This window comes from Nerophis lumbriciformis, linkage group LG17 (genome assembly GCF_033978685.3).
Source record: "Nerophis lumbriciformis linkage group LG17, RoL_Nlum_v2.1, whole genome shotgun sequence".
NCBI lineage: Eukaryota > Metazoa > Chordata > Actinopteri > Syngnathiformes > Syngnathidae > Nerophis > Nerophis lumbriciformis.
In genome coordinates this window covers 31,316,263-31,338,020 of record NC_084564.2, presented here as the reverse complement: position 1 = coordinate 31,338,020, position 21,758 = coordinate 31,316,263, and the positions used below count along the sequence as shown (strand labels likewise).

Below are 21,758 nucleotides of genomic sequence, written 5' to 3'. Positions count from 1 at the left end.
ATATTGGGCTTCACGGTGGCAGAGGGGTTAGTGCATCTGCCTCACAATACGAAGGTCCTGAGTAGTCTTGGGTTCAATCCCGGGCTCGGGATCTTTCTGTGTGGAGTTTGCATGTTCTCCCCGTGACTGCGTGGGTTCCCTCCGGGTACTCCGGCTTCCTCCCACCTCCAAAGACATGCACCTGGGGATAGGTTGATTGGCAACACTAAATTGGCCCTAGTGTGTGGATGTGAGTGTGAATGTTGTCTGTCTATCTGTGTTGGCCCTGTGATGAGGTTGCGACTTGTCCAGGGTGTACCCCGCCTTCCGCCCGATTGTAGCTGAGATAGGCTCCAGCGACCCCAAAGGGAATACCGTATTTTCCGCACTATAAGGCGCACCGGATTATTAGCCGCACCTTCTATGAATTACATATTTCATAATTTTGTCCACCAATAAGCCGCCCCGGACTAAAAGCCGCGCCTACGCTGCGCTAAAGTGAATGTCAAAAAAACGCTGCGCTAAAGTGAATGTCAAAAAAACAGTCAGATAGTTCAGTCAAACTTTAATAATATATTGAAAACCAGCGTTCTAACAACTCTGTCCCAAAATGTACGCAAATGTGCAATCACAAACATAGTAAAATTCAAAATGGTGTAGAGCAATAGTAACATAATGTTGCTCGAACGTTAATGTCACAACACACAAAATAAACATAGCGCTCACCTTCTGAAGTTATTCTTCATTCGTAAATCCTTCGAATTCTTCGTCTTCGGTGTCCGAATTGAAAAGTTGCGCAAGCGTGGGATCCAAAATGGCCGGTTCCGTCTCGTAGAAGTCATCGGGAGTCAGTGTCGCTGTTGTTCTGTGAATCCTGCCTTCCGGAAAGCTCGGACCACAGTTGTGACCGAAATATCTGCCCAAGCATTTACGATCCACTGGCAAATGTTGGCGTATGTCGTCCGAGGCTGTCTGCCCGTCTTAGTGAAGGTGTGTTCGCCTTCGGAGCTGTGTGAAAAAAGCCACCCGGCCTCTTCGCGTAAACTTCCCTTAACCACTCGCTCATCTTTTCTTCATCCATCCATCCCTTCGAGTTAGCTTTTATGATGACGCCGGCTGGAAAGGTCTCTTTTGGCAAGGTCTTCCTTTTGAATATCACCATGAGTGGAAGTTAGCATGGCAAGCTAGAACCACAGTGAAGGATGACTTCTCATTCCCTGTGGAGCGAATATTCACCGTACGTGCTCCCGTTCCACAGTGCGGTTCAGTTGCTGTGAAATACGGTAGTAATCCGTGTGCGGATGGAGAGATTGCGTCTTTTTATGAACCGGATCGTTTAGTAGGAGCCATTTTGTGGTCTTTACAGATGTAAACAAGAAATGAAACGTACGGTGATATCCGCGCGTTTTTTCTTCTTCTTCCGGGGGCGGGTGAAGCGCTTCCTGTTCTATGGGGGCGGGTGAAGCGCTTCCTGTTCTATGGGGGCGGGTGCTTTCCTTGGCGGTTGCTTGCGTAGAAGAAGAAGCGCTTCCTGTTCTACCGGGAAAAAAGATGGCGGCTGTTTACCGAAGTTGCGAGACCGAAACTTTATGAAAATGAATCGTAATAAAGCGCACCGGGTTATTAGGCGCACTGTCAGCTTTTGAGAAAAATTGTGGTTTTTAGGTGCGCCTTATAGTGCGGAAAATACGGTAAGCGGTAGAAAATGGATGGATGGAATGTAGGAACCAGAAATATTAATAACAGAAAGAAACAACCCTTTTGTGCGAATGAGTGTAAATGGGGGAGGGAGGTTTTTTGGGTTGGTGCACTAACTGTAAGTGTATCTTGTGTTTTGTATGTTGATTTAATAAAAATACAATTTTTTTTTTTTTTTTTTTTTTTTTTTTTTTTGTGCGGCCCGGTACCAATTGATCCACGGACCGGTACAGGGCCGCGGCCCGGTGGTTGGGGACCACTGCTATTAACAATGTCAAATACAAGATGAGCATCATAGAAATATGAACATTCCTTTACACAACATATTATAAATACACTTTGTACACAACATAAACACTGTTCAAATATATACACAGTAAAGACATGTGAAATATTCCTTGTAGATTGTAGATTGTCACTGAAGGCATCAAAACTATGACACCTGTAAAGTGAAAACTATTTCAGGTGACTACCTCTTGAAGCTCATGGAGAGAATGCCAAGAGTGTTCAAAGCAGTAATCAGAGCAAAGAAGAAACTAGAATATAAAACATGTTTTTAGTTATTTCACCTTTTTTTGTTAAGTACATAACTCCACGTGTTCATTCATAGTTTTGATGTGACAATCTACAATGTAAATAGTCATGAAAATAAAGAAAACACATTGGCTGTTTTGAGACATTTTTGTTAATCTTATCCATAGTAGTGATATTAATAACTTTACGTCTATTTTGTGTAGTGTGCCTTAAATAATTTCGATCACAACAAGGAATTGATATGATGGGGATCTTGAGATTATTTGCTTGGTGCTGGATTAAATGCGTGATAATTTGCCACCTCAGTAGAATGCATGTTCAGCTCTGGCACAGTCACCACAGAAAAAACATTATCTGAGTTATGTATTATTCCAGGAGAAATGCTATGTGTGCAGGAATTTTCAAGCCTGGCGCTGGTTAGTTCTAGCTTAACTGACTCCTCACCCGGATTAACAGACTCTGTAATTGTCTGTGTCCGAGCTTAGTCATTTGTGACTCAAATAGTAGTCTATATTTCTGGAAAGAGTGATGGGTAAAGGCTGTCCTTCCTCAGCAAGCCCGGTTTGCTCTCGAAAGAGGGCCAATTATCAATAAAGGTTAGTCCCTGTTCTCTACAAATACTAGCCAGCTACTTGTTAAGCGAGCTTAATCTTCTATATCATTGCCTCTCGCAGGCAGGGGGCCAGAGACAAATACTCGATGCAGAGACATATTTCTAGCGAGATTACAAGTCCTAGCTATGTTCTTCTTTGTAATCTCTGACTGTCTCATCCTATTGTCATTGGAGCCGAAGTGTACAACTACCGGTATGTTCGCAAAGCTAGTGGTGCGATTAGCATGTCGTTTGTGTTTACTAGGCCTGTAGCGAGTCTAAGATTAGCTTCAATTTCGGGTGCTCGGGCCCTGGAAATACACTTAAAGGCCTACTGAAATTAAATTTTTTTATTTGAACGGGGATAGCAGATCCATTCTATGTGTCATACTTGATCATTTTGCGATATTGCCATATTTTTGCTGAAAGGATTTAGTATAGAACAACGACGATAAAGTTCGCAACTTTTGGTCGCTGATTAAAAAAAGCCTTGCCTGTACCGGAAGTAGCGTGACGTCACAAGTTGAAAGTCTCCTCACATTTCCCCATTGTTTACACCAGCAGCGAGAGCGATTGGGACAGAGAAAGCGACGATTATCCCATTAATTTGAGCCAGGATGAAAGATTCGTGGATGAGGAACGTGAGAGTGAAGTATTAGATTTCAGTGCAGGACGCATCTTTTTTCGCTTTGACCGTAACTTAGGTACAAGAGCTCATTGGATTCCACACTCTCTCCTTTTTCTATTGTGGATCACGGATTTGTATTTTAAACCACCTCGGATACTATATCCTCTTGAAAATGAGAGTCGAGAACGAGAAATGGACATTCACAGTGACTTTTATCTCCACGACAATACATCGGTGAAGCACTTTAGCTACGCAGCTAACGTGATAGCATCGGGCTTAACTGCAGATAGAAACAAAAGAAATAAACCCCTGACTGGAAGGATGGACAGAAAATCAACAATACTATTAAACCATGGACCTGTAACTACACGGTTAATGCTTTCCAGCCTGGCGAAGCTTAACAATGCTGTTGCTGACGCCATTGAATCTAACTTAGCTACGGACCTCGACGGAGCTATGATAAAAACATTAGCTCTCCACCTACGCCAACCCTCATCTGCTCATCAACACCGAAGCTCACCTGCGTTCCAGCGATCGATGGAGCGACGAAGGACTTCACCCGATCATCGATGCGGTCGGCGGCTAGCGTCGGATAGCGCGTCTGCTATCCAAGTCAAAGTCCTCCTGGTTGTGTTGCTGTAGCCAGACGCTAATACACCGATCGCATCTACAGCTTTCTTCTTTGCAGTCTCCATTGTTCATTAAACAAATTGCAAAAGATTCACCAACACAGATGTCCAGAATACTGTGGAATTTTGCGATGAAAACTGAGTTTTTTGTATTGGATACAATGGCGTCCCAATACTTCCGTTTCAACCATTGACGTCACGCGCATACGTCATCATACCTAGACGTTTTCAACCGGAAGTTTTGCAGGAAATTTAAAATTGCACTTTATAAGTTAACCCGGCCGTATTGGCATGTGTTGCAATGTTAAGATTTCATCATTGATATATAAACTATCAGACTGCGTGGTCGGTAGTAGTGGGTTTCAGTAGGCCTTTAATTATGCCTGGTTTACTAAGCTTTATGTTCTGGGTGATGGAGTCCCCTATGACTAAGGTGTGGTGTCTGGTAGACTGGGGTGTAGGACTAGCTAAAGGACTAAATCTATTATGGGTCTCAACCGGTTCACCGTGGCTTGTAGGCTGCTTAGGGCTGCTACAAACTGGGCGAGTCAGCTCGCTATAGTTAACGCTAGCAAACGTATCCGCGGCGTCTAAAGTTACAAAATGACTCTGCTCTAACTGGCAGACACGGTCCTCTAGTAGGGCCAACCTATCCGTGAAAACGGTGCACAAAGAGCAGGGAGCCATACTCACATTGTTTCTTTCACCGAGTCAAGTTCTTGCTGTCTTCGGAGCTATAGGCGAAGAGTAGCAGCAGCGTGAGGGAGCAGACGCCTTCGGAGCGCAGTTGCATTGGACCGGTACTAGCTTAGCTTCGTTAGCTGAGCAGCTAGCTAGCTGAGAGAGAGAGACGATGAGACAGAGAGTGCTTGCTTTGTAAGTTTGTTAAGATGAATAAATATGTTTGAGAAGGAATAAAGAAAGCTGTAATACAATTAGAACCACACAGATAAAAAGATAGTACTTAGGTTTTGAGCGGCAGCCGACTTTTCCGGACGTGACGTCACGTTATCATTATGTCCGCTCATAGGGCTTGAAATTGTGACGTTGAAATAGGGCTGGGCGATATATCCATATACGCGATATATCGCGGGTTTGTCTCTGTGCGATATAGAAAATGACTATATCGTGATATTCGAGTATACGTTCTCACGCAGTTGCTTTTAGCTGCTGGCATTACACTGCAGGCTCTCCTCGCTCTTTCCTATGTCTCCTTCTCATAGACAGCAAGCGCACCTTCTTACACACGTCACATACTGTCACGTCATACGTCACATACGTATACGCCCTCGCGCAGCAAAGAGATAGCAGCATGGGTAATGTTAGCTGTGATGCTAGCGGTAATACAAGAGAAAGAAGGTGCGAATCTGGTAACAAATGAAGGAATAATTAATTCCCCCAAAAAACAGCAGGGGGTCCATCGTCTGGCGGTGGCTTGGCTTCAAGTGGGAATATGTCGAACAGACAACCGTAATTTGTCAAGTGTGGGGCAAAAGCGTTGCTATAAAAAGTAGCATTACTGCTAATATGTAGCATCATTTGAAAAGTCACCCGCTAGAAAATGAATAGTGCTTACTCCGCATGTCAACATCTCCGTTCGGTGCCACACCAACAAAATGCCAAGGCAACCATTTCCACATCAACACCGTATGAAAAAAAAAAAACAACATAAGGAGATAACGTCCGCCGGAACCTACCACATAGCGAAGGACATACACAATTTGATTTCCTATTATGCAGCTCATTTTTATTTGACACTTATTGAAATATCTTGTGTGACATCATGCACAAAAGTACACTTTATTTGTTTTAAACTATTGTAGTGGCGTTCTGTACAAAAAGTGCACTTTGATTTAGTGTTGTTTTCATTTGTCATCTTAGTGACATCATGCACAAAAGTGCACTAATAGCTTGTTTTAAAATGACAATCTTGCACGTTCTGTTTTGAAGTGACATGAATGTTTGTGCCACTGCTTAATAACTGTTTAATAAATACACTTTTGCTAAATTGACTTAGTTGCATGAAAGTTTAAAATGAGCATATATTATTAATGCAGTATGAAAAATAATGTTTTAATGTAGACACATAGAATCATCATACTGCTGTGATTATATGCATCAAGTGTTCATTCAAGGCTAAGGCAAAATATCGCGATATATATCGTGAATCGCGATATGGCCTAAAAATATCGAGATATTAAAAAAAGGCCATATCGCCCAGCTCTACGTTGAAACACATTGCATTGTGGGTCTTGCTGGCCTCTGATTCGCTTTTGTAAAGTTAAAAGTTAAAGTACCAATGATTGTCACACACACACACTAGGTGTGGCGAGATTATTCTCTGCATTTGACCCATCACCCTTGATCACCCCCTGGGAGGTGAGGGGAGCAGTGGGCAGCAGTGGTGGCCGCGCCCGGGAATCATTTTGGTGATTTAACCCCCAATTCCAACCCTTGATGCTGAGTGCCAAGCAGGGAGGTAATGGGTCCCATTTTTATAGTCTTTGGTATGACTCGGCCGGGGTTTGAACTCACAACCTACCGATCTCAGGGCGGACACTCTAACCACTAGGCCACTGAGTAGGTAGTACATGGCATAATGTACTACCTAAGACTCTCTGCTTAAGTTTTTTGTTTTTTCTTTCACACGTTCATAATATGTGCGACCTCATTAACTGCCACAATCGCAGGTCATGATTGCTTTAGGAAAAAAAATATTACGTTGAGACTTTTCTCATTTCCAGCATGAAAGCAAAGCTAAAAGAAATCTGATTATGAAGCTGACAAAGAGACGGCGAATAGCCTGGAGAGCAGCCGTGAGACCATCAAACATGACTTTTAACGCCATCACCTGGCACATGTTTGTGTGTTCACTGCATTTCCAGACTGGTAGGTTTGAATCCAAGCATGTTTTATTCAGTTACACACGTAGCATTTAGCGTTAGCGTTAACCTATCTAGCTGCAGGCGAGTTTACAAACAACATATTTTGGAAAAAATTATGTTGTCTGTTTACGGTTTGTCTTAGGTAAGCACAAAAATAAACGAGTATTATTTTCGGAGAGGTAGCGCAGTGATCAAAGTATTGAAAAAAGTAACAATGGGCTTGTTTTTTCGGGGCAAGCTGCCAATGAAACGAGGCTGGGTGACCTCACGAGTCTCGAACACATAAGAGATGAAAGCCGTATATTATGCGAAATATAGACAAGTTTGCAGGCACTTTTACTTGATTCAAGTCTCTCGTCAATCGGACGTGCTCATAGCTTAAATGAGTCAATTCCACCATTTTTTAAAAATAATTGTTTCCAAGTAGCAAGCTTTTGCAATAGGGTACCGTTTGTCTTGGTACAGACTATTGTTTTATTGTTTATTTTGTCCGATCCATTTTAATCCTGTTTGTTGCTTGCTTTCACATTGTAAACAAAGCCTTTGTCCAACAAGTATGGCTACCCAGCCCCACAATGCATTGCAAAATTACATGGCCTTTCGAGCCCTATTGTTAATGTTGCCATATTGGACTTTGGTCACGATGCACTTCTTCCGCAATACGTTCCATTTGGGTTTCCTTCGTTAAATTCTCTCTCCCCACACCTCAAAAACTGTCCAATCTAGAATTGTAAAATTTGAGTTACAGAACAGGCCAAAAGTTTGGACACACCTTCTCATTCAATGTGTTTTCTTTATTTTCATGACTATTTACATTGTAGATTGTCACATCAAAACTATCAATGAACACATGTGGAGTTATGTACTTAACAAAAAAAGGTGAAATAACTGAAATCATGTTTTGTATTCTAGTTTCTTCAAAATAGCCACCCTTTGCTCCGATTACTGCTTTGCGCACTCTTGGCATTCTCTCCATGAGCTTCAAGCACACCTGTGAAATGAAAACCATTTCAGGTGACTACCTTTTGAAGCTCATGGAGAGAATGCCAAGAGTGCGCAAAGCCGTAATGAGAGCAAAGGGTGGCTATTTTGAAGAAACTAGAATATAAAACATGTTTTCAGTTATTTCACCTTTTTTTTGTTAAGTACATAACTCCACATGTGTTCATTCATAGTTTTGATGTGACAATCTACAATGTAAATAGTCATGAAAATAAAGAAAACGCATTGAATGAGGAGGTGTGTCCAAACGTTTGGCCTGCACTGTATGTTTTAGGATATTTCTTTAAAAGAGTTGCATCAATTTGCCAAAACAAAGTTATGTGAGCTGTTCTGTTTGAATATATTAATATCAAGAAGAGAAACCTGTCCTCATTTGCATTTAACTGTTGCATGAAAAAAAAATTCTCAGGGTATGGCAGTTTTAATGTGTTTAGTATGAGCAAAGTTTCAAACCAACTGTAGTAATAATGACACACACATTGGCCCAGAGCAGAAGGCATAATAATACACAGTGTAGCTTCTCCAGGACCTGTATTTCTGGTTTGGCCTAATGACAGGTAGCATCAAAAGTCATGCAGGTCCAGACGGCAGCGCAGACGACACTAATCGGTTGCCAGGCACAACATTTGCATGAAAATACTGTATAAACGCCGTACTTGCCAGCAGTTCATCCATTCCACATGTTAAGCCTTTCCAAGCCACAAAATCACAAATAAGCAGTGACACTTGCAATATTTCTGCCACTGTTATTATTGTCATTATCAAGGCTGCTGGTATTACAAACCCCGTTTCCATATGAGTTGGGAAATTGTGTTAGATGTAAATATAAATGGAATACAATAATTTGCAAATCATTTTCAACCCATATTCAGTTGAATATGCTACAAAGACAAGATATTTGATGTTCAAACTTATAAACTTTTTTTTTTTTTTGCAAATAATAATTAACTTAGAATTTCATGGCTGCAACACGTGCCAAAGTAGTTGGGAAACGGCATGTTCACCACTGTGTTACATGGCCTTTCCTTTTAACAACACTCAGTAAACATTTGGGAACTGAGGAGACACATTTTTTAAGCTTCTCAGGTGGAATTATTTCCCATTCTTGCTTGATGTACAGCTTAAGTTGCTCAACTGTCCGGGGGTCTCCGTTGTGGTATTTTAGGCTTCATAATGCGCCACACATTTTCAATGGGAGACAGGTCTGGACTACAGGCAGGCCAGTCTAGTACCCGCACTCTTTTACTATGAAGCCACGTTGATGTAACACGTGGCTTGGCATCGTCTTGCTGAAATAAGCAGGGGCGTCCATGGTAACGTTGCTTGGATGGCAACATATGTTGCTCCAAAACCTGTATGTACCTTTCAGCATTAATGGCGTCTTCACAGATGTGTAAGTTACCCATGTCTTGGGCACTAATACACCCCCAATACCATCACAGATGCTGGCTTTTCAACTTTGCGCCTATAACAATCCGGATGGTTATTTTCCTCTTTGGTCCTGAGGACACGACGTCCACAGTTTCCAAAAACAATTTGAAATGTGGACTCGTCAGACCACAGAACACTTTTCCACTTTGTATCAGTTTTAGATGAGCTCAGGCCCAGCAAAGCCGACGGCGTTTCTGGGTGTTGTTGATAAACGGTTTTCGCCTTGCATAGGAGAGTTTTAACTTGCACTTACAGATGTAGCGACCAACTGTAGTTACTGACAGTGGGTTTCTGATGTGTTCCTGAGCCCATGTGGTGATATCCTTTACACACTGATGTCGCTTGTTGATGCAGTACAGCCTGAGGGATTGAAGGTCACGGGCTTAGCTGCTTACGTGCAGTGATTTCTCCAGATTCTCTGAACCCTTTGATGATATTACGGAGCGTAGATGGTGAAATCGCTAAATTCCTTGCAACAGCTGGTTGAGAAAGGTTTTTCTTAAACTGTTCAACGATTTGCTCACGCATTTGTTGACAAAGTGGTGACCCTCGCCCCATCCTTGTTTGTGAATGACTGAGCATTTCATGGAATCTACTTTTATACCCAATCATGGCACCCACCTGTTCCCAATTTGCCTGTTCACCTGTGGGATGTTCCAAATCAATCATCATCAATCAATCAATGTTTATTTATATAGCCCTAAATCACAAGTGTCTCAAAGGGCTGCACAAGCCACAACGACATCCTCGGTACAAAGCCCACATAAGGGCAAGGAAAACTCACCCCAGTGGGACGTCGATGTGAATGACTATGAGAAACCTTGGAGAGGACCGCATATGTGGGTAACCCCCCCCCTCTAGGGGAGACCGAAAGCAATGGATGTCGAGTGGGTCTGACATAATATTGTGAGAGTCCAGTCCATAGTGGATCCAACATAATAGTAAGAGTCCAGTCCATAGTGGGGCCAGCAGGACACCATCCCGAGCGGAGACGGGTCAGCAGCGCAGAGATGTTCCCAGCCGATGCACAGGCGAGCGGTCCACCCCGGGTTACGACTCTGGACAGCCAGCACTTCATCCATGGCCACCGGACCTGTGCCCCCCCCCCCTCAAGGAAAAGGGGAGCAGAGGAGAAAAGAAAAGAAACAGCAGATCAACTGGTCTAACAGGGGGGTCTATATAAAGGCTAGAGTATACAAATGAGTTTTAAGATGGGACTTAAATGCTTCTACTGAGGTAGCATCTCTAATTGTTACCGGGAGGGCATTCCATAGTACTGGAGCCCGAATAGAAAACGCTCTATAGCCCGCAGCCTTTTTTTGGGCTCTGGGAATCACTAATAAGCCGGAGTTCTTTGAACGCAGATTTCTTGCCGGGACATATGGTACAATGCAATCGACAAGATAGGACGGAGCTAGACCGTGTAGTATTTTATACGTAAGTAGTAAAACCTTAAAGTCACATCTTAAGTGCACAGGAAGCCAGTGCAGGTGAGCCAGTATAGGCGTAATATGATCAAACTTTCTTGTTCTTGTCAAAAGTCTAGCAGCCGCATTTTGTACCAACTGTAATTTTTTAATGCTAGACATAGGGAGACCCGAAAATAATACGTTACAGTAATCGAGACGAGACGTAACGAACGCATGAATAATGATCTCAGCGTCGCTAGTGGATAAAATAGAACGGATTTTAGCGATATTACGGAGATGAAAGAAGGCCGTTTTAGTAACACTCTTAATGTGTGATTCAAACGAGAGAGTTGGGTCGAAGATAATACCCAGATTCTTTACTGATTCGCCTTGTGTAATTGTTTGGTTGTCAAATGTTAAGGTGGTATTATTAAATAAATGTCGGTGTTTAGCAGGACCGATAATCAGCATTTCCGTTTTCTTGGCGTTGAGTTGCAAGAAGTTAGCGGACATCCATTGTTTAATTTCATTAAGACACGCCTCCAGCTGATTACAATCCGGCGTGTTGGTCAGCTTTAGGGGCATGTAGAGTTGGGTGTCATCAGCATAACAATGAAAGCTAACACCGTATTTGCGTATGATGTCGCCTAGCGGCAGCATGTAAATACTAAAGAGTGCAGGGCCAAGAACCGAACCCTGAGGAACTCCGCACGTTACCTTAACATAGTCCGAGGTCACATTATTATGGGAGACGCATTGCATCCTGTCAGTAAGACAAGAGTTAAACCACGACAAAGCTAAGTCTGACATACCAATACGTGTTTTGATACGCTCTAATAAAATATTATGATCGACGGTATCGAAAGCAGCGCTAAGATCAAGAAGCAGCAACATAGATGACGCATCAGAATCCATCGTTAGCAGTAGATCATTAGTCATTTTTGCGAGGGCTGTCTCCGTAGAGTGATTTGCCCTGAAACCGGATTGAAAAGGTTCACAGAGATTGTTAGACACTAAGTGTTCATTTAGCTGCTGTGCGACAATTTTTTTCGAGGATTTTCGAAATAAAGGGAAGGTGGGAGACCGGTCGGTAGTTTACCATGAGGTCAGGATCAAGGTTAGGTCTTTTGAGCAGAGGATGAATAACCGCTTTCTTGAATGCTAGGGGAACAGTGCCAGAGGAAAGTGATAAGTTTATAATATTTAGCACTGATGGACCTAATAATACAAAAAGCTCCTTGATAAGATTCCCAGGTAGTGGGTCGAGTAAACATGTTGTTTGTTTTATCCCACTTACACGCTGTAATAGTTCCTCTAATGTTATTTCATCAAAAAGAGAGAGACTATTTTGTATTGCAGTATCCGTCGTAGATACAGTTGTATCTGTGTTCATAGAACCCAGTTGTAGCTGGGATGCGTTGTCTTTAATCTCCTTTCTAATGAGTTCAATTTTCTTATTAAAGAAATTCATAAAGTCATCTGCCGAGTGGGTGGAGCTATTGGGAGGAGTCCCTTGTTGGGTTAGCGATGCTACTGTACTAAACAAAAATTTAGGGTCGTTTTTGTTGAGGCGGATGAGATTTGAGTAATATTTAGTTTTAGCTAAGGTAAGCATGCGTTTATACGATATTAAACTATCACTCCATGCTTGATGGAAAACCTCAAGCTTGGTCGCGCGCCATTTGCGTTCCAACTTTCTACATGATAATTTATGAGCTCTGGTTTCTTCTGTAAACCATGGGGTGCGCCTTTTAGGGGCCCTTTTTTGTTTTAGCGGTGCTATACTATCAATGGTTTTGCGCAGGGCATTGTCAAAGTTGTTAGTGAGGTTATCAATAGAGCCGACATAATTTGGGAATGGTGCCATTACCGAAGGCAGTAGGTCAGCAAGAGTCATCGTTGTGGCAGCATTAATGTTGCGGCTGCTATAGCAGTTATTATTATTATTAGTTTGTTGACAATGAGTCAGAACTTCGAATTTTATAAGGTAATGATCGGACATTACTTTAGTATACGGGAGTACCATAACTTTGGAGGTGGTGACACCCCTGACCAGCACTAGATCTATCGTATTGCCGTTGCGATGCGTAGGTTCATTTATTATTTGTGTAAGACCACAGCTATCAATTATAGTCTGGAGCGCCACGCACTGAGGGTCCGATGGGGTATTCATATGGATATTAAAGTCCCCCATTATGATTATATTGTCTGCGTGCGTCACTAGATCAGCAACGAACTCTGAGAATTCATTAATAAAGTCCGAGTAGGGCCCTGGGGGGCGGTAGATAACAGCCATATCGAGAGGCAGCGGTGCGACAGACCTCATAGTAAGCACCTCAAACGATTTGTATTTATTATTTAGGTTAGGGGTAAGGTTAAAGTTTTCATTGTATATTAGTGCGACCCCCCCACCCCTTTTAAGGGGACGGGCAATATGCGCATTCGTATAGTTAGGAGGAGATGCCTCATTTAGCGCAAAAAATTTGTCTGGTTTGAGCCAGGTTTCGCTAAGACCAATGACGTTAAGATTGTTGTCTCTAATGACCTCATTAACTAATAACGTTTTGGGAGACAATGATCTTATGTTTAAAAAGCCTATATTATAAGTATTGGGCTGTTTTGACGAGTTTTTGTTTAAATTATCCGTAGTAGAAATATTAATAATGTTGCGTTTATTATACGTAGTGCACTTTAAATAGTTTCGACCATATCTAGGAATTGATACGACGGGAATTTTCAGATTGTTTGCTTGATGCAGCGATCGACTGAACGCATCATGATTTGCCACCTCAGTAGAATGCATATCTACCCCTGACACATTCACAACAGAAAACACATTAAGTGAGTTGTGTGTTATTCTAAGAAAATTGCTATGCGTACAGGAATTATCCAGCCTGGCGCTGGCTAGTTCTAGCTTAACTGACTCCTCACCCGGACTAGCAGGCTCTGTAATTGCCTGTGACCGGGCTTGCTCTAGTGTAGTTAGTCAAATGTGACTTAAACAGTAGTCTATGTTTTTAGACAGGATGATGGCGCCTTCCTGGTTAGGGTGAAGGCCGTCCCTCATCAGCAAGCCTGGTTTGCCCCAGAAAGAGGGCCAATTATCAATAAACGTTAGTCCCTGTTGTCTACAGAAGCTAGCCAGCCACTTGTTAAGCAAATAAGTGTTTGATGAGCATTCCTCAACTTTATCAGTATTTATTGCCACCTTTCCTAACTTCTTTGTCACGTGTTGCTGGCATCAAATTCTAAAGTTAATGATTATTTGCAAAAAAAAAAATGTTTATCAGTTTGAACATCAATTATGTTGTCTTTGTAGCATATTCAACTGAATATGGGTTGAAAATTATTTGCAAATCACTGTATTCTGTTTATATTTACATCTAACACAATTTCCCAACTCATATGGAAACGGGGTTTGTAGATGTACTCTGAGGGGTCGCTGAATGTAAAATTAAGCACATGGGGTGTAATGGTTAAATTATGTCTTGAAATGAAGTATAAAATGAAGGCAAATCTCTTTTGACTGCGTCGGTTATCGTAGCAATGGGCGCCATTCACGCTGAAGCGGGCATAAACAAACAGCAGCAAAAATGTCCACAGGTGCAGTGAAAGGGCACACTCCCATGTTAGAGGGAAACAAAAATAAAGCTATAGTATATTTTTGTTCAAGATTGACTTGATAGTGAGACTGGGAGCTCTGTGTGCGTTAAAAAAAAAGTTAATTTCACCCACACAGACCTCACAGCACCCTTTGCCGGTAACGTGCTCCTGCTAAAAAAAGAACAATATGAACAGCAGATGTGTTGCAACGATAAAGCAGGGCAACTACTCTCTCTCTTTACTGTATACTGTACAGAGCCTGCATTTAAAAGCTGCACAAAGAAGCACTTGGAAACAAAAATATGCCATTAAAAATGATTTCTGTATCCTTTAGGTGCAGTCAGGTGATGTCTGAAGGAGCAGCTTCATATAATTATACATCTTCACGACCTTCATGCAGTCATCAATTGTACTCATACCTGCTGAACCCATTGAGTAAGATATGTTCTCCATTTTTGATTTGCATATTTAATCATATCACTTTAGAGTTAATTTAAAAAAGGATGAAAGATACCATGTTCCAGTTCACTCCTTTTATTAAACCTTAGATGTTGATGATAATCATATTTCCAATACCCTCACGCATTTGTCCTTAATGACAAAAAATGCCAGCTTCCTATGAAAAGCTTTTCGGTTTGAAATATAAATATAACATGATTTGGGAGTTTTAACCCTTTGAAAGACGGTATGTTTACAGAGCTCCACTGTTTGAAAAAAAACCTTTTCCCTACATACACACCATTATTCAAGTTCAAGACACACACAGAACACTGTGCAAAGATTGACATTTTGCTGCATGCGTTGAATGGGAAAATATAGCGTCGTCTTGTGGACAAATACATGCTATGTGGACAAAAACAAACATTAGGTAGTGAAAGCCACTAGTCCCAAATGAAATCTTAACATAAAAGACTGCATTGGTTTATGGTCAAAGGGTGAAACAAAAATGGCATTTTCATTGGATTTAAATGGGAGATTTTTTGTGTGAAGAGGAACAAATATGTCGCTTTTGTAGTATTACCATCTTGGGCTAATTTAAAGAACAATGATAACACCCCCCCCCCCCCCCCCCCCCCCCCAAAATAATGATAGTATTATTAGGGATGTAACATGTTATCATGTATGGATACAACTCTTACCAAATTTGTATCTAAAGCCTTTTAAGTAACACATTTAAGAAACGTTTCTGTATGACATTCTGACAATAAAATTGCATTTGTGTCCACAGATTGGGGTCTATATTTGTTCATTTATTTTGACGGATGGATGGATGAATTATGCAAGCCTGCGATTCATTGTGATGAGTCTAGATTGAAAAGTGTGAATAATCTGAGTGTTTGACAGCACTAAATATGATCATTAATAATAATAATCCCTGTATACACTATTTGTTGTACGGTATACCGGTATTAGTATAGTACCGCGATACTAATGAAGCATTTTCGGTATGATACCGTCTCTGAAACGTACCGGTCCAGCACTCCCCCACGCCCACCTCGAAGTCACGTCGTGACATTGCTGGTTTTACGAGCAGACACGGAGTACTTACAAGCAGACACAGTGTGTAGACAGAAAAGGGAGAACTAACGATAAAGGTGAAGTTATAACACTGAAACGCCCTCAGGAAGAGGTGCTTTAAGACATGGCTAGCTAGCTAGCGGCTAACGTCCATCCGCCGTCGGCAGTGTTTTAGCTACTTCTAAATCACTAATCCTGGTCTCCATGGCGACAAATAAAGTGAGTTTCTTACAAATATCATTATCACTGCAGGACGAGGAATAGCTAAACATGCTTCACTACACACCGTAGCTCACCGGCATCAAAATGTAAACAAACACCATTGGTGGATCTACACTGTAATGATATCAAGTACAGGCACGTATGTAGTCGATACTACTATGATTACGTCGATATTTTTTGGCATCACAACATCTTTAGTTTTTAAAAAATGTATATTATGTTCATAAACTCAGTAAATAGGTCCCTGGACACAAATCTTTATTTATAATGGAATCACTTGTTTATTTTTCAACAAGTTTTTAGTTATTTTTATATCTTTTTTTCCAAATAGTTCAAGAAAGACCACTACAAATGAGCAATATTTGCACTGTTATACAATTTAATAAATCAGAAACTGATTACATAATTAGGGATGTCCGATAATGGCTTTTTGCCGATATCCGATATTCCGATATTGTCCGGGGCGGCATGGCGTAGTGGGTAGAGCAACCGTGCCAGAAACCTGAGGGTTGCAGGTTCGCTCCCCGCCTCTTACCATCCAAAAAATCGCTGCCGTTGTGTCCTTGGGCAGGACACTTCACCCTTTGCCCCCGGTGCCACTCACACCGGTGAATTGAATGATGAATGATAGGTGGTGGTCGGAGGGGCCGTTGGCGCAAATTGCAGCCACGCTTCCGTCAGTCTACCCCAGGGCAGCTGTGGCTATGAAAGTAGCTTACCACCACCAGGTGTGAATGAATGATGGGTTCTACATGTAAAGCGACTTTGGGTACTTAGAAAAGCGCTATATAAATCCCAGTTATTGTTATTATTATTATTATTAACTCTTTAATTACCGATACCGATATCAACCGATATATACAGTCGTGTAATTAACACATTATTATGCCTAATTTGGACAACCAGGTTTGGTGAAGATAAGGTACTTTTTAAAAAAATTAATAAAATAAAATAAGATAAATAAATTAAAAACATTTTCTTGAATAAAAAAGAAAGTAAAACAATATAAAAACAGTTACATTGAAACTAGTAATGAATGAAAATGAGTAAAATTAACTGTTAAAGGTTAGTACTATTAGTGGACCAGCAGCACGCACAATCATGTGTGCTTACGGACTGTATCCCTTGCAGACTGTATTGATATATATTGATATATAATGTAGGAACCAGAATGAGTGTGAATGGGGGAGGGAGGTTTTTTGGGTTGGTGCACTAATTGTAAGTGTATCTTGTGTTTTTATTTTGATTTAGTAAAAAAAAACAACCAAAAAACCGATACCGATAATAAAAAAAAACCGATACCGATAATTTCCGATATTACATTTTAGCGCATTTATCGGCCAATAATATCGGCAGGCCGATATTAACGGACATCCCTAGTTATAGATAAACTATGGATAACGGAGACATATATACCGTATTTTTCGGAGTATAAGTCGCACCTGCCGAAAATGCATAATAAAAAAGGAAAAAAACATATATAAGTCGCATTATGAAAAAAAACTGCGACTTATAGTCCGAAAAATACGGTAATAGTCTCCTTTTCAGGTGAGAGACGCGCCAAAGGCAGTGCCTTTAAGGCACGCCCCCAATATAGTTGTCCGGCTGGAAATCGGGAGATTTTCGGGAGAATGGTTGTCCCGGGAGATTTTCGGGAGAGGCACTGAAATTTGGGAATCTCCCGGAAAATTCGGGAGGGTTGGCAAGTATGGCATCAAGTATTCATTCAAGGCTAAGGCAAAATATCCAGATATATATTGTGTATCGTGACATGGCCTAAAAATATCCAGATATTAATAAAAAACCATATCGCCCAGCCCAGGGGTCGGCAACCCGCGGCTCTCGAGCCGCATGCGGCTCTTTAGCGCCGCCCTAGTGGCTCTCTGGAGCTTTTTGAAAAAATGTATGAAAAATGGAAAAAGATGAGGGGAAAAAAATCTATTTTTTGTTTTAATATGGTTTCTGTAGGAGGACAAACATGACACAAGCCTCCATAATTGTTACAAAGCACACTGTTTGTATTAAACATGCTTCACTGATTCGAGTATTTGGCGAGCGCCGTTTTGTCCTACTAATTTTGACGGTCCTTGAACTCACCATAGTTTGTTTACATGTATAACTTTCTCGGACTTTCTAGGACGTGTTTTATGCCACTTCTTTTTCTGTCTCATTTTGTCCACCAAACTTTTAAGGTTGTGCATGAAAGGTGAGTTTTGTTGATGTTATTGACTTGTGTGGAGTGCTAATCAGACATATTTGGTCACTGCATGACTGCAAGCTAATCGATGCTAACATGCTATTTAGGCTAGCTATATGTACATATTGCATCATTATGCCTCATTTGTAGCTATATTTGAGGTCATTTAGTCCTCTTAATTCAATTTATATCTCATGACACACTATCTGTATGTAATATGGCTTTTAATTTTTTGCGGCTCCAGACAGATTTGTTTTTGTATTTTTGGTCCAATATGGCTCTTTCAACATTTTGGGTTGCCGACCCCTGGCCCAGTCCTACTTCCAAGCAGCTGATCGTCTAAATAGCCTCCTAGTGGCCCCTCTAACATTATTTTTCTTTTATCTTGAATAACAACATTGTTTCAGGTGAAATATAAAGCCGAATTTGGCATTTACCTGCGAATTCTGTGTGTTTATAGAAACGCTATTTAAGCAATTACAATGGCGTTATTAAAGCGACACTCCCGCAGAGAGACTCCGCTCCGTGCAGCCGCTGCGCTCCGGGACGAGGATTCCGGTCCGGGTGTTCCATCCTCCCGCTCCTCTCCACTGAACTCCAACCCCCGCGCGCTCTATCAGCATCTCATTCCTGTCTCAATATGTCTCAAGATGGCGGCCAATGCAGGATCGATGTTTCAATATTGGAAGCGCTTTGACTTACAACAACTACAGGTCAGTGTCCATCTCTCTCCGGCTCGCTCGGCTCCCTTTCGCCGAGGCTCTTGCTCGGCGGCTTGACGTTCTGTGTGCTTTTGTCCGCCTTCCGCCGCCGCCGTCGTCTCGGTCGCCTGTTTGTACCGCGGGGGGAAGAGAAGCCGAGAGCTCCCCCTCGCCTCGCATTGATGAAAGTGGCTGATCAGAAATTGATCCTCTTTGTTCAATTCCGCATCGATCGGACGCCGCAATTGGGGCGACCGGCGGGCGACGACACGGCGGCGACGCGGGGAAATAACAAGAAAAAAAAGCCCTCTTCACAAAAACGGTGCTGCTAGTACGGGAAAGATTTGCTTCTTCGCCACCTTTTTATGGCGTGTTGTTCAACTTTTAGCGAGTAGTAGTTAGCCTGGAGCTTTAGCCGCCGTCAGCTAAATGTTTTACCGGCACGACAAATAATACAACAAAATACAAACAACACTCGTTATTCCTCCGTTTTTATCTGTTATTCACTAGCAAGTTTACTTGTTAGCAACATCTTTGGGCTAGCGGTTTGAGAGCTGTTTTAGACACAAACACTGCCACGTACACTTTGTTTGTTGACGACATAAATATTAACGAAGGAGGTTAGGGACCTTTTTTTTTTTTACATTTTTTTTTTTTTTGGACGGCGAAGTCCAGGAATCGTGCCAAAGGTAATGATCTGGACATGCACGCGTTATGGAAGGCGGAACCGGATCGAATATTGGGCCCAATGTGCGTGTGAACGCAGCTAGTGTATATTGGAGGCAGTTTGACCTATCACAAGACACCCAGACAATGGCACTGTTGTGTGTGTGTGTGTGTGTGTGTGTGTGTGTGTGTGTGTGTGTGTGTGTGTGTGTGTTCTTGTATTTCCACCCTTCTTGAGACACCAACAAGGAAAAGTACCTTCCATATGAGGACCGAAATCATGGTCCCAATACGGAAAAAACCATTGCAATCTAATAGAGAGCCAAATACTAGAGTCCGTGAACATTGCTCCAAAGCAGTGGTTCTTAACCCTGTTGGAGGTACCGAACCCCACCAGTTTCATATGCGCATTCACCGAAACCCTTCTTTAGTGAAAAATAAAATGTTTTTTCCTTTCGTTTAATCTTAATTTATAAATGTTATCAATCATTCAATCAATCAATGTTTACTTATATAGCCCTAAATCACAAGTGTCTCAAAGAGCTGCACAAGCCACAACGACATCCTCGGTACAGAGCCCACATAAGGGCAAGGAAAAACTCACCCCAGTGGGACGTCGATGTGAATGACTATGAGAAACCTTGGAGAGGACCGCATATGTGGGTAACCCCCCACCCTCTAGGGGAGACCGAATGCAATGGATGTCGAGTGGGTCTGACATAATATTGTGAGAGTCCAGTCCATAGTGCATCCAACATAATAGTAAGAGTCCAGCCCATAGTGGGGCCAGCAGGATCATCCCGAGCGGAGACGGGTCAGCAGCGCATATTAATCATGAAATTATGTTATTATTTTAAAGACATACTAATAAAGATATATTTTACAAACAAAGTTACAGGAATGTACACATGATCCCATGTTTACATCTCATTGTGCAACATGTGAATGTTTTAGTGGGAACTAAATGCGATATCTGAAAGGGGTACAAATTATTTCCAAAACAGGACCCCCACCCAGACATACAGTACTAGTACACAGCTCATGAAAAACAGTATTTTTTTGTTATTGTCATTGTAAGTGGGCCAAAACACTTATATTAGAAAATAATATCATTTAAATGACTGCTGTCATTTGATTACAATAATAAAACATTTAACTTGTTATTTAGTCAGGTTTGGGACAGGTGTGCTGGTGTGGCCACAGTGCATGTGCACGTCTGACGTCGCTCACATGTGCTTTGAATGCTCAAGGAGGTTTTAGGTTTGCTCACACATAAGGAAAATTAGAGGGAACATTGTTTGGTGGTATCCATAATACGTCCATAGGGAGAAGTTTTTATTTACACGATGAGTCAGGTGTGTTTTGACCTCTGCGGCGGAGGCTCCACCGAACCCCTAGGGTTCGATCGAACCCAGGTTAAGAACCACTGCTCCAAAGTCAGGATTTTTTGTTGATTTAATGTGCATTCAAAAGTAAAAAATGACAGGTGCAAAGGCAGCAATATATGATAAAACAAGACGGCAGCGAAATAAGGACTTCCCTACTCGTCCCCCGAAAAAAAACGCGCCAGCTGAACGGCTGATTTTACGGCTTCCGGGGCTGACGTAAGACAACCCGCGTCCCATATGTCAGTGGTCCCCAACCTTTTTTGCACCACGGACCGGTTTAATGTAGGCATTATTTTCAGGGACTGGCGTTCCACTTGTGCCAGATAAATACAGTCAATCAATCAATCAATATTTACTTATATAGCCCTAAATCACGAGTGTCTCAAAGGGTTGTACAAGCCACAACGAAATCCTCGGCTCAGATCCCACATCAGGGCAAGGAAAAACTGAACCCAATGGGACAATGAGAAACCTTGGAGGGGACCGCAGATGTGGGACCATTTTTCATACTGACTGTGTGTCAGTTTTAAAAGTGCTCCCTCTGGTCAACATATGAAATAAGAAGTGTGTGTAAAAATTTTAAGTGCTTCCCCATGTGGCTAACATGTAATAACAAGTGTGTGTAAGAAATTGAAATGCGCCCCCTTCGGTCAAAATTAATAATAAAAAAATAAAA

General features: G+C 41.8%; 1 protein-coding gene and 1 long non-coding RNA gene across 4 annotated transcripts in view; both read left to right on the top strand.

The window, feature by feature from the left end:
• Positions 1 to 15,414, top strand: part of LOC133614808 (uncharacterized) — a 30,330-nt gene extending 14,916 nt beyond the window's left edge. Inside the window, exon 3 of the long non-coding RNA XR_009816629.1 lies at positions 14,725 to 15,414. This is a non-coding gene — a long non-coding RNA (uncharacterized lncRNA). The remainder of the gene's footprint in view (positions 1 to 14,724) is intronic.
• A 3,441-nt stretch (positions 15,415 to 18,855) lies between these two features.
• The window catches only part of cux1b (cut-like homeobox 1b), a 216,163-nt gene continuing 213,260 nt past the window's right edge, over positions 18,856 to 21,758 (top strand). The window contains exon 1 of one of the 3 annotated variants that reach the window (XM_061973071.1): positions 18,856 to 19,040. In XM_061973071.1, coding sequence (XP_061829055.1) covers positions 18,978 to 19,040 — 63 coding nt within the window. In that variant the 5' untranslated portion in view covers positions 18,856 to 18,977. The remainder of the gene's footprint in view (positions 19,041 to 21,758) is intronic. The other 2 variants (XM_061973072.1, XM_061973073.1) reach the window with 2 other exon arrangements.